Genomic DNA, 16,858 nt, shown 5'->3' with positions numbered 1-16,858 from the left:
TCAAATTCAAAAATTTACTGTTCATGCAAAGAAACATTTAATAGAAAATTGCTTGGCTGTTTAAATGAAGTGAGACAATGTACATGTATAATTTAAAAAATTACAATTTATTTATTTATTTGAATGTTGGTAAAAATTGAGTACACCGATGAATTAATATTTGTGAAAAAGTGATTGCTCGATCCTACTCAAGCGAGAGCAGAAATGGTTCTAACGATTATGGAAAAGTGTCATGTCGTCGTAGTCAAAGATTACATTGGTAGCTTGTGTACAGTGCTCAAAATGTGTTGGTAACATGGTGTTTAGTACAGGTATATTTTGTAGGGTTTTTGGACCCTGGTATAATTGCAAGTGGAGAGGTTAGGTTTTTAATTTTATTAGTGTACTCTTATCTTCGAAATAATTTCAACAGACCTATCTTAACAATGAGAGGATTAAAGTTATAAAATGCAAGATGATCCAAAATAAGTTTTGACAAATTTGGAATTATATCTTATGGCTCAATATAAAGTTTTACAATTGTTGCAGATGCTGATGCTTTTCTTGCGATAATATTTACAACTTTATTTTTCTTTTTTTTACCTTTAGAAAAAGATTGAGAATAAGCTATTCTAAATTTTATTTTTACTTATTTTAACTCTCAACGGAACATCTACCATTGTATATGGGAAAAATATGAAGGTGTATATGGAAATGAATAATCTGACAGAGATGTAGTTTTTATATTTACTTCAAATTATATATTTCATATGCACGTTAAACATAAATTAATTAAATTATTAATATTGTTTAAAAAACACTTAATTACAGTGAAATCTATAGTTTATGTAAACAATTTACATTAGACCTAATTAATCTGACTTTAAAGCCAATTCAATGGCATGTAAACTTGCAAATCATTAACCCGCAATGTGCGAATGTAATTTGCAAAATAATATTGATACAATGCATTGTAGCTTAAGTCAATATTGTATTCTGAATTAAATTTATCAATTCTTTTAATATCTGCAGAAATTATTTTATTACTCAAGTCATTATTTGGAAGTAAACCCTCATTTGTAACGACAAAAGTATTATGTTTTACTGTATTATATTTTTTCGAATGAAGCCATAGACGACTTGGTTCATTATGAAAAATATGAATTTTATCATTAACAATCAATTTATGTTTTACATTTATAAGAGGTTTTTTATTTTCCTGAGTGCCATTTAATTTGTATTCAAAAATGGAAGAATCATTTCGTTCTAAACTAATCGAAAAATATAATTCGCCTTTAAAATACTTATGGGCATCTTTTAACAATTGTTCTAAGCTTATTGTCATAGTCTCGTAATTTATAATTATTTTCAAGAATTTCCTATGTGATAAGCCTAAAACATCAAATGAATATTTTAAATTTTCTATTTTCTTTGAAATTTTGTCTAAACCAACATTTGTAAAAAGAAAGATATTATTCTGCGCTATTGAATTATTATAACCTTCCAAATTGAACTTTAGACGTTTAGGTTCGCGATGGTAAATGAGTAGTTCATCATTAACTTCAAACTTGAGTACATCATTTGTGAGCAATTGTTGATTTTGCGATTTATTAGGAAATTTATATTTCATAACAGTAGAGCCATTTCGTTTTAAGTTTAATGAAAAATATTCATTCTCATCATAGATTGCATTAGTTAATTGTTTTAAAGATAATTTCATGTCCTTGTAATTTATAAATGTTTGTAAAAATACCTTATTATCCAAACCTTGAGCATCAAATCTATAATGAAGCAAGGGAAAATATGTTTTGCCTTTTTGAATTTCTCTTACTTCAACATTAATAAACGTAGTCTGTGAAATGGTATGATACTTTACGTCACTGATATACGTATTACCAAGAATTTCTTCTACCACGTAAACAGAATAAACATCTGACAATAATTTGATATTCACCTGTTTTCCAACAATATTGTGACAATCATTATTCAAATATAGACAAGAATTTGTGAGATCAATTGTCGATTCAATGGTAAATGTAACGTTAACATATGTTTTCTTCATTTTTGTCACCAACATTAAAGGGGAAATTTTTCTTAAATCTCGTTCATAGCTCATAGTTGGCAAATTTTTAGCATTTATACCAAAATCAATGGCAGGCATTACAGGATGTCCATTCAATACTCGTAGTTCCAATTCGGGACTTAATGAAATATCTTTGATGACTTTCTTTAAAAACGGCAATAAATTTATGTCGTAAAGGTCAAGAAATAGTTCAAGAATAGTTGGAATTAATTCGACAGAATCGTCAGTTGTAATTTGATTGTACGGAATATGGCGAATACGAAATTCACGTAAATTCGTATCAGTTCCATCATATCCGAAGAGACTGATAAATAAATTTAACTTTTCCTCGTATCCCCATTCTGTAAAGTAGATTCCCTTTTGATAATTCGAAATTTTCTCATACTTGTAAGGAGATGCTGATTGTAACATTGGATTTTTCATTACAAATTTTTGTTGATATAAAGTGGCAAACATATCATTCCACAACTTAAATGTTTCTCCAAAATCAACAGCATTTTCTTTTCTGTTGTAATATTCAGCAAACTTTTCCAATAAAATCCAACTAAATCCTTTTTGGGGTTGTAAAAATCTGTCTAGATTATTAATAGCAGATATAAAATGAAGGTTCATATTCGTTTCCGGACAAGTATGTGTATTTAGATTTAAAGTGTATTTGTCACATTTTTCTGAACGTATAAATAATGTTGATCGATCAATTAATTTCAATGATGGTACAATATTTTTACTGTTGAAGGGACTGAAACCAGTTAAATAATCATAATACTCTATTATATCAATCTGATTTTCCAAACCAAGATATAGACTATACTTTAACGACTTTAAAGTATCAATATCATTTACTGATAATAACATTTGCGTGTAATAATTTTCAACGAATCCATAAATTTGTACATTTTTGTAAAATTCAAATTCAAATTCTTGTGATTCGAAAAGTGATGCATCATTAGAATCAAAAATTGGCAATGATAACCAGTTTTTGGTTTCAATTATCATTCGTACTGGAACATTATTTGAAACAGATATCATAGGCACGCAATCAAAATTTGCTGTTAATGTTTTGGTGAAATTTTCCTTCCCCGTAAGATCCAATATGTTTAATGTTTCATATGGAGAATCAGCAAGACAGTAAAAATACAAATTTTGTATTTGAGAAGAGGTTTCTAGTGTTAAATTGAATGTTGTATTCCGTTTAATTATGATTTCAAAATGAGTTTTATAATGAGAGAATTGGTTTTGAATTGTATGACTCGTCCATGGTTCCGAAAATTCTCGAACTAAAGGCACGGCAATTCGTGTAGTCATCTAAAAGATGAATTTATAGTTATACGTAAAATGCATATTCTGATGCAGAAGATTTATCTTTTAATTAATATTTTAAAAACTTACGTTCAAATTCCATTGCAGTGTATTTTGTGATATTGTACTCGACACAAATATTAGAAGCAATTTTATGAATATTAATGAAATCATAATTTACTATTTCGTTAGTAACTACCCCTTTTAACAACTTCAATAAAAATTACTTAACTTTTACTTCTTTTATATTCTTTACTGCTTACATATATTATGTGAAAATCGACAGAATTTTTATAATCGATGACGTAAATCAAATTTGAACTAATATATTAGAATATTTTTTATTCGTTAGTCAACAAGAATATAAATGTTACTATGTCTATTTGAGCTCTCTATAAAAAATGAGAATAAATTAAAAATATTTTTTTATATAAAATTTTAGACAAGGAAATGACCATTTCTATTTTTTACTGTTTACATAGGTGTTTAAAAAATTAACAGAATTTTGTAATATTTGACATTAATATATGACGAAAAATTTAAATCAATAGAATATTTTTTACTAAAAAGTCAACAAGAATATAGATGATACTTCATAAATGTGCGTGATTTATAATAAATTAAAGTAAATAAGAAATGCTATAAAATATGAGACATTGGAATTATCGTAAAAGAAAGCTGTTAGAGCACATGTGTAAAATATTTCATTTTTTTAAAATTCATTAATCTGTAAACGATATAACATCGAAAATGTTAATATTGACAATTTTAAATTTATTGCATTATTTTTATGATTCTAACGCAGACTTGCCAGTAAAGTGGAACGAAGTGGTATGTTTGAAGTAATTAATTAAAGTTTTATTGAAGAAGTAAAATTATTATCATAGTAACTTTGCATTTGATGTTTGTTTTTTCAATCCAACTGTATGGATAAATATATAAATTTTTTTCTATTTATAATTATTTTTTTAAATATAGGTGCGATCCGATGAGAAATTTACCATTAGTTGAATTATTCCACGTGAAATAATTTAAATAAAATTATTTAACTTAATAATTTTGTACGGTAAAAATCCCCTCATAGAAAAACCAATTTTTTTAGGAATAAACACTGATTTTTGACACGTGAAAATATATATAAAATTTGTAAAATTTTTTACCAGAATTCATAAAGAAATTTTGTAGACAATCATTCTAGTTAAATTCTATAGAAGGACCACGCTAAAATTTATGTAAAATGATTTTATACTATATAAAATACGGATCTTACGGGGAAGGGAAATTTCACCAAAACATTAAACCTACTATATTCAGTATATAATGCGATAAATTTTTCTTAGAGTCGCACATATGTTTTACTTCTGAACTTTATAATTGAAAACTAAAAAATGTGTAATAATTTCTAAATATGTTTTAGGAAACTGAAAGGATTGTAAAGCCAAGTGTTAGAAAATTTGAAAATTCATGGAAAAATAACATGTACCATGGAATACTATTTCACTACAAAAAACACTTTGGAATAATAATTAGAAAAGATACGAAATTTACACTAACAATAGAATCTTCAAAAACAATTGAAAATTTAATATTTGTCTGTCCTTTTGAAAGATCAAAAGAATTTCTCGAAATAAATTTTGCTGGTACACAAAATAGTACAAGAGATTTAACAACAAATCTTGACTGCGTTCCATTTTTAACAGTATCATACAATGTACCAGTGTTGGTAAAAATTAAAACTAAAAATTGGTCAGTTTTACCTGTTTTTGATTCGAGAAATTTAACTTTTCTCACCTCACACAAACCTGAACAAGAATTTTACAGAAATATTCAAACTTATGGTTTTGTTGAAAATTATCAAACACAAATGTTAGTGTCAGCAAACGATGTTAAAGAAATCTTATCAGAGAAATTGAGTTTATTTGTTGGATTGCAAAATCAAGCGGATGTAATAAAATACTACAATTATCTAACAGGTGCCAGTCGATATGTAGATAAAAATGATTCATTATCATTTTATTTAGTAAACAAGCAGAGGCATTTTTTTCGCAAAGAAATAAATAAATATGCGGGCGGAATTTATAAAAGTTGTTGGATAACACTTACTTATGGTGTAGACGATGTTTTACAACAAAAACGAGCTCAAGAATGGATTCAATTACATGAAATTGCGCATTATTATGACATAAGGCAACGAACGATTGGTTTCGGACCAACTACTGAAATATGGACAAATATCTTTTCTTCCTTCTACAAAAGTAAATTTTACTCCAATAAACAGTCAGAATCAGTTAAAAATGGAATTCTAGAATTCTATCAAAGCAATAAATCTTTTGTACAGTGGAGTGTTGAAAAAAAACTACAATTATTAATGACTTTATTTGCCTACGATGGTACTGATAAATCTTTTAGGGAATTTAACATTCGTTACTATTCCAAGGAATATGACTATAAGTTTAACGTAATTCCAATAATTTTAGAAGTATTTCTCGATCTTTACAATGTAAATGTATTGCCATTTTTGAAAAAAGTTCTCAATTTGAATATCAATGCTCCTTTTGTAAATCCTGATATAGAATTTCGACTTTTAACTGGTCATCCTTTAATGCCTGCCATTGATTTTAATATAAAGCCAACAGAGTTAAAAGCCAGGAGTAGAGGAAACGATTGGAGACCATCCTTACCTTTAATGTTGATGCGAAAAATGAAGAAAAAATTAGTTGATGTTACTTTTACCATAGAATCACCAGTTGATCTCACAAATTGTTGTCTTTATTTGAATAACGATTGTCACACTATTGTTGGAAAACAAATTAATATTAAATTACAGGCCGACGTTTATTCTATTTTAATAGCCGAAGAAACAAATGGTACAATTTACATTAATAATATAGACTATCACACTATTTCAAAAGAAACAAAAATTCATTTGATAGTAAATAAAATTTCACGAAGTAAAGAATTTTTACCTTTGGCATATTATGAATTTTATGCACTAGGTTATAAGGATGAGTGTTTTTTAAAAATATTTATAAACTACAAAAATATGATGATAGGTATAACTCAACTCGTTGAAAATGCCCATAAATTTTACGCAGTTGAATTATATTTGTCGATAAGTTTAGAACGAAATGGTTTAGTTATTTTTAAATCAAAATTTTTTGGCACTCAGTTGGATGAACCGCTTATAAATGTAAGCCATAAATTGATGATTGATGATAAAATTCATATGTTTCATGATGAACCAGGTCGTTTATTGCTTCATTCGAAAAAATATAACAGATTAAAACATAATACTTTTGTTGTTACAAGTGTCGGTTTAAAACGAGTTGGAGAGAATGATTTTAATATTTCTTCGGATATCAAAAGAATTGATGAATTTCATTCAAAACACAATGTGGACTTGAGCAATAATGCATTGTATAAATTTTATTTTGCACATTATATTCGTACATTGCGTTTTAATGGCTTGAAAAATTACATTCCAAATTCTTGGGTTCAATGGCAGACCAAAAATGTGGCCTAGGGGGGAGATGTTCCTTATAAGGAACATTTATAGATCAAATTATAAATAATAATACTATTAAGAATAATAATTATTATTAACTTTCTACTTGTATATTGTGAACGAAATATAAACTATCAGTAACAATTCTTATTAATTTACTTTTTAATTTTAATAAAATACAATTATACGCGTTTTAAAGAAAGGGAGCTAAGATGCAAAAAATCTTATCTTATATTTACGAAGTATGGAGATTTAATAAAATCCAATATTTTGGAAATTTAATTTTGCATTTCGCAAAATTTTCCCCAGTGTAATAAACATACCAGATTTATTCCTGTGAGTTTTTTTTTTTTTGATTAATTAATCTATAAATGCGGATGAAAATGAAATTATTGAAAATAATATTGTTCTCGATAGTCAAAAATATAGTGAAATTAAGAAACCAAATCATAAAATTTTCAGTAGCTACACACCGTTCATGACAGTTGTAATTTGATACCAATTTTAGATATCAGAAAATAATTCCAATTTCCGTATTATTTATATAAATTATCCAAATAATTAAGATCAATTTGATACTACTTTTGGATATCAAAAATTTTCTCTACGACAATATATAAATATAAAGAGCATAGTCGTAATTCATTTAAATAACGAAATAAAATTACAAGAACTGGAATCAGAGAATGCATATATGATGCCCTCGAATAATTACTTAATCAGTTTCAAAAGGATTAAATTGACGGAAGGAGGAGTTTGGCGGTGGTTTTGAATTGAAATTTCTTGTGGGAGTCTCTTTCATGTGATACGGCCAAAACCAATAGAACCAATTTGTCACTTTGAAATCGTAGTGACTGCTGCCAAATGCTTACTCCGCGTGAAACCAGAGCAAACCAAAGCTAAAGTCGTTGTACCCTCCCTCCAAATGAAATTAATCCAGGCCCGTCTAAAGCCAGCTAAACGGCAAACTTAACTAATTCAACTTTCGACTAAAAAGTTTTTCGAAGCGTTTTCCCACTCTCGCTTTTAGGTTCGAAAGGCTCGAGAAACGGTCATGCCATTTTCTCAGAATTTCATCAAAAGAAGTGTTCTTTCAAAGTGTATGAGAGTATATTCCTACGCGATTGAGAAATTATTCCGAGTTTACCAGCGGCATTTCTTTTCCCCTTTTATTTTTATTCCATTCATCTTCCTCTCCCGCTGAAGAGAAATTTCATTTAACCCCCTTTTGCTTTATCAAAAGTTTCGAGAAAACTTTCTCTAAAAAAAAAAGAGAGCCTGGATTTTCTTCTTTTTTTGTCACGCAAGAGTCGGTAATTGTGCAATGTGCGAAAAACCATTTTGAAATTCTCATTTGTCAATATTGTTGAAGAGTGTGAAAACTTAATTTTTTTTTCTGAATTTAGAAAGTGAGTATTATTTTTTTTGTGATATAGTGATGTTGGAGTCGCTTTCTTCATCCCTTCGCTTTTTCGTCAGCATTATTTTACCGAATAAATTGACTTTGCCAAGTATAGCTCCCTCTTGAAGGAACTTGTTCAATCCCTTTCACATTCGCAACATCTACGCTCTCTACAGCGACCCTGCCTAGGACGAAAAGTAACCTAGCGATGATTTAGAACTTCCAGATGAGGGTAGAAACTTTGTGCAACTCGTCATTTTTTATTGACGCGCTTCAATAAATCAGGCAAGCTTTCCGACCTCGGCAAAATTCATTCTTTGCTGTTACTGCCATTGCTACTTTATCGTTGTGTTCCATCAGGAAAATGAAAACTTAGCAGAAAGATACTGTAATTGATAGTTGATGTAAATATCATTTTTATTTTTATTATTTGCATTTGGAAGCAGTTTTAAGTTTAGTATAAATTTATTTCCACCTTTTAGAATCAATAATGAAATTCTAAACCTTAATTGGTAAACACTTGCAGGTTGCACTTTGAAATTTACAAAATTCATAGAAACCGAAAACATTTGTAAGCAAATAAAATATAAAAAATATAACCATAAAATAAAGAGTCCTTGTCGCCCAGATTTGCTTCTGTTGTCTAATTTCTCAAAATGAAAATATCAAATTAATAACCATATTATTAATTTTCAAAATAACGAAAATAGATCATCTAGAAAATTACCGAAATCAAAAAACAGAAGAGCAAAATGTTGATTATTGAATATAATAGACAGATTTGAAAAAAAATTTCAACTATTTCGCTCTCAAAAACTACTCATTACCCTTAACTCTTTAATTACTGGTAATTCAACGAAATTTTTTTTCGTCAAACAAAAAAATACGTGACTGTTTATTTGGAGTAAAAAAAAACAATAAAAAAATCGTATAAAATGCATTATTTGGAATTTAAAAATATTCTCATGTGAATGATTTCAGATGGAAATAGCCAGGAAATTATTATTTCGAATTTCAAAATATTCTCACTAGATTATTATTGATATGGAAATAGTCATAAAATTATTTAACGTGCAAGAAGTTAACAACGTCATTTTATTATTTCAAAAAAATTTTTAATTTAAATTTGACTTTATGTAATAATAATAATAATTATTATTATTATTAATTTATTATTTAACTAGCAAAATTAAACGCGCGCAAGCGCGCCAAATTGGATATTTAATTGTTTGTTATAAAGAAATTAAAGATTAATATTATCAATAATAATTTAATTTATTAGAATATTAATACATATTAAATGATACTAATGAAAATTATATGTTTACAGGCCTCGGATTATACGACTTCTTTCAAACATACGACTTTTATCGACTTATTTTAATAAAATGCGACTTTCTTTTACATTTGAAAAAAAAATGTAAATAAAATACATTTTTTTAGTATAAAATGTAGTTCTTCTTCAGATCTTCTTCAATTCACTTATTTAACTTTTGAACTAAAATGATTCTTCACTAAATTAATTATTTTTAATAATTTTAATGAAATACATCATAAATTCAATTATATCAAAATTATTTTTCAATTAAAATTTTTATGAAATTTAACAATTGTTTATAATTTAAAAAAAATATCACAATAAAATTAAATTATTTTTTAAAAATTTCAATTCAAAATAAACTAAAATTCAATTATTACCCAAAATTTTAATTCAAAATCAATTAAAATTCAATAATTATCCAAAATTTTCAATTTAAAATTTAATTATTTACCAAGTTTTCAATTTAAAATGAAATAAAATTCAATTATTTTCTAAAAGGACCCCGCACAATTAAATGGGAAATCCGGCCCCGGTCAGAATTGGCAGTAACTTAAAATTTTAGTACTTTTTTATATCCCGATCAAAAAGTGTTAATACAATTTTTCTCAAAAATCAATAGGAACAAAAATACAGGGGTAAAACAACCCCCAAAAAGTCAAATCAAATCAAACATTGTTTCCCATATCAAAAAACAAAAAAAAAAGTCAACACATTTATTTCTGTCCCTAAAATGACACAAAATGTTATCAGACACATTCCCAAAGTGAAAAAAAAGATTTTCAAAATCACCAAACCCCAGGGATCAACCCCTTTTTCGAAAAAATGCCTCAAAACTCATTAAAATCATTCAAATCATTCAGAGATTTTTTTCTCAGTTTTAAAATGACTAAAAAAGGTTCGCAAGACATACCCAAGGTGAAAAAAATATTTTTAAAATCAGCAACCCCCAGGGATCTACCCCTTTTTTGGAAAATGCCTAAAAACTTTTTTGAATCTATCAAATCACTCAGGGATTTTTTTTAACAGTTTGAAAATGACTAAAAATGTTTTTTAAAACATTCACAAAATCAAAAAAAAAGATTTTAAAAATCACCAACCCCCAGTGATCAACCCCTTTTTCGAAAAATAACTCAAAACTCTATAAAAACATTCAAATCATACAAAGCTTTTTTCTCAGTTTTAAAATGACAAAAAAAGTTCTCAAAACATCTCCAAAGTGATTAATCAGTTAAAAAATCACTTTTTCTGGATAAGAAATATGTCTTAAAAATTGTAAGTCATTTTTAGAAGAAAAAAAATTCTAAATGAAGTAAATAATTTTCAAGAGCTGTAAGACATTTTTTCAAAAAAAAGGTGATCCATTGAAATTGTGATTTTAAAAATATTTTTTTTTACTTTGGGAATGTTTTGAAAATAATTTCAGTCATTTTTAAAATGAGAAAAAACCTGTGAATGATTTAAATGATTTTTAAGAGTTTTAAGGCATTTTTTCGAAAAAGGGGTTGATCCCTGGGGGTTAGTGATTTTGAAAATATTTTTTTTACTTTCGGAATGTTTTAAGAAACATTTTCAGTCAAAAACTGAGAAAAAAATCTCAGAATGATTCGAATGATTTTAAAGAGCTTTAAGGCATTTTTCTAAAAAGGGGTTATTCCCTAGGGGTTGGTGATTTTAAAATTATTTTTTTTTACTTTGCAAATCTTTTAAGATACATTTTAAGTCATTTTTAAACTACGAAAAAAAGCTCTAAATAATTTTAAAAAGTTTCAAGTTATTATTATATAAAGGGGTTGATGCCTGGGGGTTGGCGATATTGAAAATTATTTTATTTACTTTAGAGATGTTTTAAGAAACATTTTCAATTATTTTTAAACGTAGAAAAAAATCTCTGAATGATTTAAATGATTTTAAAGAGTTTTGAGGCATTTTTTCGAAAAAGGGGTTAATGCCTGGGAGTTTGTGGTTTAGAAAATCTTTTTTTTCCCTTTGGAGATATTTTGAGAACTTTTTTTGTCATTTTAAAACTGACAAAAAATCTCTGAATGATTTGATTGTTTTTATAGAGTTTTGAGTTATTTTTCGAAAAAGGGGTAGATCCCTGGGGGTTGGTGATTTTGAAAATCTTTTTTTTTGATTTTGTGAATGTTTTAAAAAACATTTTTAGTCATTTTCAAACTGATAAAAAAAATCCCTGAGTGATTTGAACGATTCAAAAAAGTTTTGAGGCATTTTCCAAAAAAGGGGTAGATCCCTGGGGGTTGTTGATTTTAGAAATATTTTTTTCTACTTTGGTTATGTTTTGAGGACCTTTTTTAGTCTTTTTAAAACTGAGAAAGAAATCTCTGAATGATTTGAATGATTTTTAGGAGTTTTGAGGCTTTTTTAAGAAGGGGTTGATCCCTGAGAGTTGGTGATTTAGAAAACATGTTTTTATACTTTCAGAATTATAAAAGAAACATTTTTAGTCATTTTAAAACTGAGAAAGAAATCTCTGATTGATTTAATGATTTTAAGGAGTTTTGAGGCATTTTTCAAAAAAGGGGTAGATCCCTGGGGGTTGCTGATTTTAAAAATATTTTTTTCACTTTGGGTATGTCTTGCGAACCTTTTTTGGTCTCTTTAAAACTGAGAAAGAAATCTCTGAATGATTTGAATGATTTTAAGGAGTTTTGAGGCATTTTTCAAAAAAGGGGTAGATCCCTGGTAATTGTTGATTTAAAAAATATTTTTTTCTACTTTGGTTATGTTTTGAGGACCTTTTTTAGTCTTTTTAAAACTGAGAAAGAAATCTCTGAATGATTTGAATGATTTTAACGAGTTTTGAGGCATTTTTTCGAAAAAAGGGTAGATTCCTGGGGGTTGTTGACTTTAAAAATATTTTTTTCTACTTTGGTTATGTTTTGAGGACCTTTTGTAGTCTTCTTAAAACTGAGAAAGAAATCTCTGAATGATTTGAATGATTTTTAGGAGTTTTGAGGCTTTTTTAAGAAGGGGTTGATCCCTGGGGGTTGGTGATTTTGAAAATCTTTTTTTTGATTTTGTGAATGTTTTAAAAAAACATTTTTAGTCATTCTCAAACTGATAAAAAAAATCCCTGAGTGATTTGATCGATTCCAAAAAGTTTTTAGGCATTTTCCAAAAAGGGGTAGATCCCTGGGGGTTGCTGATTTTAAAAATATTTTTTTTACTTCGGTTATGTTTTGAGGACCTTTTTTAGTCATTTTAAAACTGAGAAAGAAAAATCTAAATGATTTGAATGATTTTAAGGAGTTTTGAGGCTTTTTTAAGAAGTGGTTGATCCCTGAGAGTTGGTGATTTAGAAAACATGTTTTTATACTTTCAGAATTATAAAAGAAACATTTTTAGTCATTTTAAAACTGAGAAAGAAATCTCTGATTGATTTAATGATTTTAAGGAGTTTTGAGGCATTTTTCAAAAAAGGGGTAGATCCCTGGGGGTTGCTGATTTTAAAAATATTTTTTTCACTTTGGGTATGTCTTGCGAACCTTTTTTTGTCTTTTTAAAACTGAGAAAGAAATCTCTGAATGATTTGAATGATTTTAAGGAGTTTTGAGGCATTTTTCAAAAAAGGGGTAGATCCCTGGTAATTGTTGATTTAAAAAATATTTTTTTCTACTTTGGTTATGTTTTGAGGACCTTTTTTAGTCTTTTTAAAACTGAGAAAGAAATCTCTGAATGATTTGAATGATTTTAACGAGTTTTGAGGCATTTTTTCCAAAAAGGGGTAGATCCCTGGGGGTTGCTGATTTTAAAAATATTTTTTTTACTTCGGTCATGTTTTGAGGACCTTTTTTAGTCATTTTAAAACTGAGAAAGAAATCTCTGAATGATTTGAATGATTTTAAGGAGTTTTGAGGCATTTTTCAAAAAAGGGGTAGATCCCTGGGGGTTGTTGATTTTAGAAATATTGTTTTCTACTTTGGTTATGTTTTGAGGACCTTTTTTAGTCTTTTTAAAACTGAGAAAGAAATCTCTGATTGATTTAATGATTTTAAGGAGTTTTGAGGCATTTTTCAAAAAAGGGGTAGATCCCTGGGGGTTGCTGATTTTAAAAATATTTTTTTCACTTTGGGTATGTCTTGCAAACCTTTTTTTGTCTTTTTAAAACTGAGAAAGAAATCTCTGAATGATTTGAATGATTTTAAGGAGTTTTGAGGCATTTTTCAAAAAAGGGGTAGATCCCTGGTAATTGTTGATTTAAAAAATATTTTTTTCTACTTTGGTTATGTTTTGAGGACCTTTTTTAGTCTTTTTAAAACTGAGAAAGAAATCTCTGAATGATTTGAATGATTTTAACGAGTTTTGAGGCATTTTTTCCAAAAAGGGGTAGATCCCTGGGGGTTGCTGATTTTAAAAATATTTTTTTTACTTCGGTTATGTTTTGAGGACCTTTTTTAGTCATTTTAAAACTGAGAAAGAAATCTCTGAATGATTTGAATGATTTTAAGGAGTTTTGAGACATTTTTCAAAAAAGGGGTAGATCCCTGGGGGTTGTTGATTTTAGAAATATTGTTTTCTACTTTGGTTATGTTTTGAGGACCTTTTTTAGTCTTTTCAAAACTGAGAAAGAAATCTCTGAATGATTTGAATGATTTTAAGGAGTTTTGAGGCATTTTTCAAAAAAGGGGTAGATCCCTGGGGGTTGCTGATTTTAAAAATATTTTTTTCACTTTGGGTATGTCTTGCGAACCTTTTTTAGTCTTTTTAAAACTGAGAAAGAAATCTCTGAATGATTTTAAGGATTTTTGACGCATTTTTCAAAAAAGGAGTAGATCCCTGGGGGTTGCTGATTTTAAGAATATTTTTTTCACTTTGGGTATGTCTTGCGAACCTTTTTTTGTCTTTTTAAAACTGAGAAAGAAATCTCTGAATGTTTTGAATGATTTTTAGGAGTTTTGAGGCTTTTTTAAGAAGGGGTTGATCCCTGAGAGTTAATGATTTAGAAAACATGTTTTTATACTTTCAGAATTATAAAAGAAACATTTTTAGTCATTTTAAAAGTGAGAAAGAAATCTCTAATTGATTTAATGATTTTAAGGAGTTTTGAGGCATTTTTCAAAAAAGGGGTAGATCCCTGGGGGTTGCTGATTTTAAAAATATTTTTTTCACTTTGGGTATGTCTTGCGAACCTTTTTTAGTCTTTTTAAAACTGAGAAAGAAATCTCTGAATGATTTGAATGATTTTTAGGAGTATTGAGGCATTTTTTCGAAAAAGGGGTAGATCCCTGGGGGTTGTTGATTTTAAAAATATTTTTTTCTACTTTGGTTATGTTTTGAGGACCTTTTGTAGTCTTCTTAAAACTGAGAAAGAAATCTCTGAATGATTTGAATGAGTTTTAGGAGTTTTGAGGCTTTTTTAAGAAGGGGTTGATCCCTGAGAGTTGGTGATTTAGAAAACATGTTTTTATACTTTCAGAATTATAAAAGAAACATTTTTAGTCATTTTAAAACTGAGAAAGAAATCTCTGATTGATTTAATGATTTTAAGGAGTTTTGAGGCATTTTTCAAAAAAGGGCTAGATCCCTGGGGGTTGCTGATTTTAAAAATATTTTTTTCACTTTGGGTATGTCTTGCGAACTTTTTTTAGTCTTTTTAAAACTGAGAAAGAAATCTCTGAATGATTTGAATGATTTTAAGGATTTTTGACGCATTTTTCAAAAAAGGGGTAGATCCCTGGGGGTTGCTGATTTTGAAAATCTTTTTTTTGGATTTTGTGAATATTTTAAAAAACATTTTTAGTCATTTTCAAACTGATAAAAAAAATCCCTGAGTGATTTGATCGATTCAAAAATGTTTTTAGGCATTTTCCAAAAAGGGGTAGATCCCTGGGGGTTGCTGATTTTAAAAATATTTTTTTCTTCTTCGGTTATGTTTTGATGACCTTTTTTAGTCATTTTAAAACTGAGAAAGAAATCTCTGAATGATTTGAATGATTTTAAGAAGTTTTGAGGCATTTTTCAAAAAAGGGGTAGATCCCTGGGGGTTGTTGATTTTAAAAATATTTTTTTCTACTTTGGTTATGTTTTGAGGACCTTTTTTAGTCATTTTAAAACTGAGAAAAAAATCTCTGAATGATTTGAATGATTTTAATGAGTTTTGAGGCATTTTTTCGAAAAAGGGGTTGATCCCTGGGGGTTGGTGATCTTGAAAATCTTTTTTTTCACTTTGGGAATGTGTCTGATAACATTTTGTGTCATTTTAGGGACAGAAATAAATGTGTTGACTTTTTTTTTTGTTTTTTGATATGGGAAACAATGTTTGATTTGATTTGACTTTTTGGGGGTTGTTTTACCCCTGTATTTTTGTTCCTATTGATTTTTGAGAAAAATTGTATTAACACTTTTTGATCGGGATATAAAAAAGTACTAAAATTTTAAGTTACTGCCAATTCTGACCGGGGCCGGATTTCCCATTTAATTGTGCGGGGTCCTTTCTATTCAAAATTAATTATCCAAATTTTCAATCAAAAATGAACTGAAATTCAATTATTTTCCAAATTTAAAATCAAATAAAATGTAATTATTCTCAAAAATTTGAATTTAAAATTAATTGAATTTTAATAATTTGAATTTAAAAGCATCTAACATTTAATTATTTCTAAAATTTTCCATTGAAAATTTTTTTTTTTTAAATTTAATAATTTCAATTATAGCTCTAAGGAAATTCAATTATTTTTAACTATTTTAATAATATTCTTTGAAATTTCAACTATCTGAAACCATTTTTTAATTAAAAATGATTTTCAAATTATTGTATTTTGTCCGCATTTTCTAATAAATTTTTAGTGAAATCATCTAAAATTTTAATTACAAAACACTTAATGTTTCAATTAATTTAAAAAATCTCAATTTTAAATCTTTGAAAATTCAATTAAATTTAAAAAATGTTTTCCAAAAATTGTTTGATAAATTATTTTTAGTTCTGTAAAATTTAATAATTGTTTGAAAATTAACAATATCTTTTGAAATTTAATTATTTCTATAAATTTCAACTTTAACCCTTCGAAAAGGATTATTAAAAAAAAAAATTTTATTTAAAAATCTGTAAAATATTTTTGTTAAAATAAAAAACAAATCCAGTTTTTTTTGGAATATAAATCGACTGAAACGACTTTTTGTGTCTTTAAGTTGATTCGAGGCCTGTGTTTTTATAATTAATATTTAATAAGTATTCGTTGGCCCCTGATACCTTAAAAATTAAGTTTTAAAAATAAATTTTTTTCAAATTTCTATCTTGTACGAAATTTC

The 16,858-nt window shown here is 27.4% G+C and overlaps 3 protein-coding genes and 1 long non-coding RNA gene across 4 annotated transcripts in view; 2 read left to right on the top strand and 2 right to left on the bottom strand.

The window, feature by feature from the left end:
* The window catches only part of LOC127285259 (E3 ubiquitin-protein ligase MIB1), a 490,224-nt gene that overhangs the window by 332,935 nt on the left and 140,431 nt on the right, over nucleotides 1-16,858 (bottom strand). The gene's annotated exons all lie outside the window — the stretch shown is intronic.
* The window catches only part of LOC127285272 (uncharacterized), a 46,519-nt gene that overhangs the window by 6,558 nt on the left and 23,103 nt on the right, over nucleotides 1-16,858 (top strand). The gene's annotated exons all lie outside the window — the stretch shown is intronic.
* LOC127285261 (uncharacterized) lies at nucleotides 715-3,549 on the bottom strand. Its single transcript, XM_051311177.1, has 2 exons — nucleotides 3,452-3,549; nucleotides 715-3,367 (listed from the first exon to the last, which is right to left on the bottom strand). The coding sequence occupies exons 1-2, from the start codon at nucleotides 3,533-3,535 to the stop codon at nucleotides 863-865; spliced, it is 2,589 nt and encodes an 862-aa protein (XP_051167134.1). The 5' UTR covers nucleotides 3,536-3,549; the 3' UTR covers nucleotides 715-862.
* Nucleotides 4,049-7,020, top strand: LOC127285263 (uncharacterized). The gene is made up of 2 exons (XM_051311179.1): nucleotides 4,049-4,192; nucleotides 4,779-7,020. Exons 1-2 carry the CDS (start codon nucleotides 4,112-4,114, stop codon nucleotides 6,882-6,884), a joined length of 2,187 nt encoding a protein of 728 aa, XP_051167136.1. The 5' UTR covers nucleotides 4,049-4,111; the 3' UTR covers nucleotides 6,885-7,020.

Source organism: Leptopilina boulardi, unplaced genomic scaffold, assembly GCF_019393585.1.
Source record: "Leptopilina boulardi isolate dan_hultmark-lab unplaced genomic scaffold, ZJU_Lbou_2.1 LbouV2_330, whole genome shotgun sequence".
In the NCBI taxonomy this organism is placed as follows: Eukaryota; Metazoa; Arthropoda; class Insecta; order Hymenoptera; family Figitidae; genus Leptopilina; species Leptopilina boulardi.
Note: the sequence above shows the minus strand (reverse complement) of the source record. Positions and strands in the feature narration are given on the sequence as shown.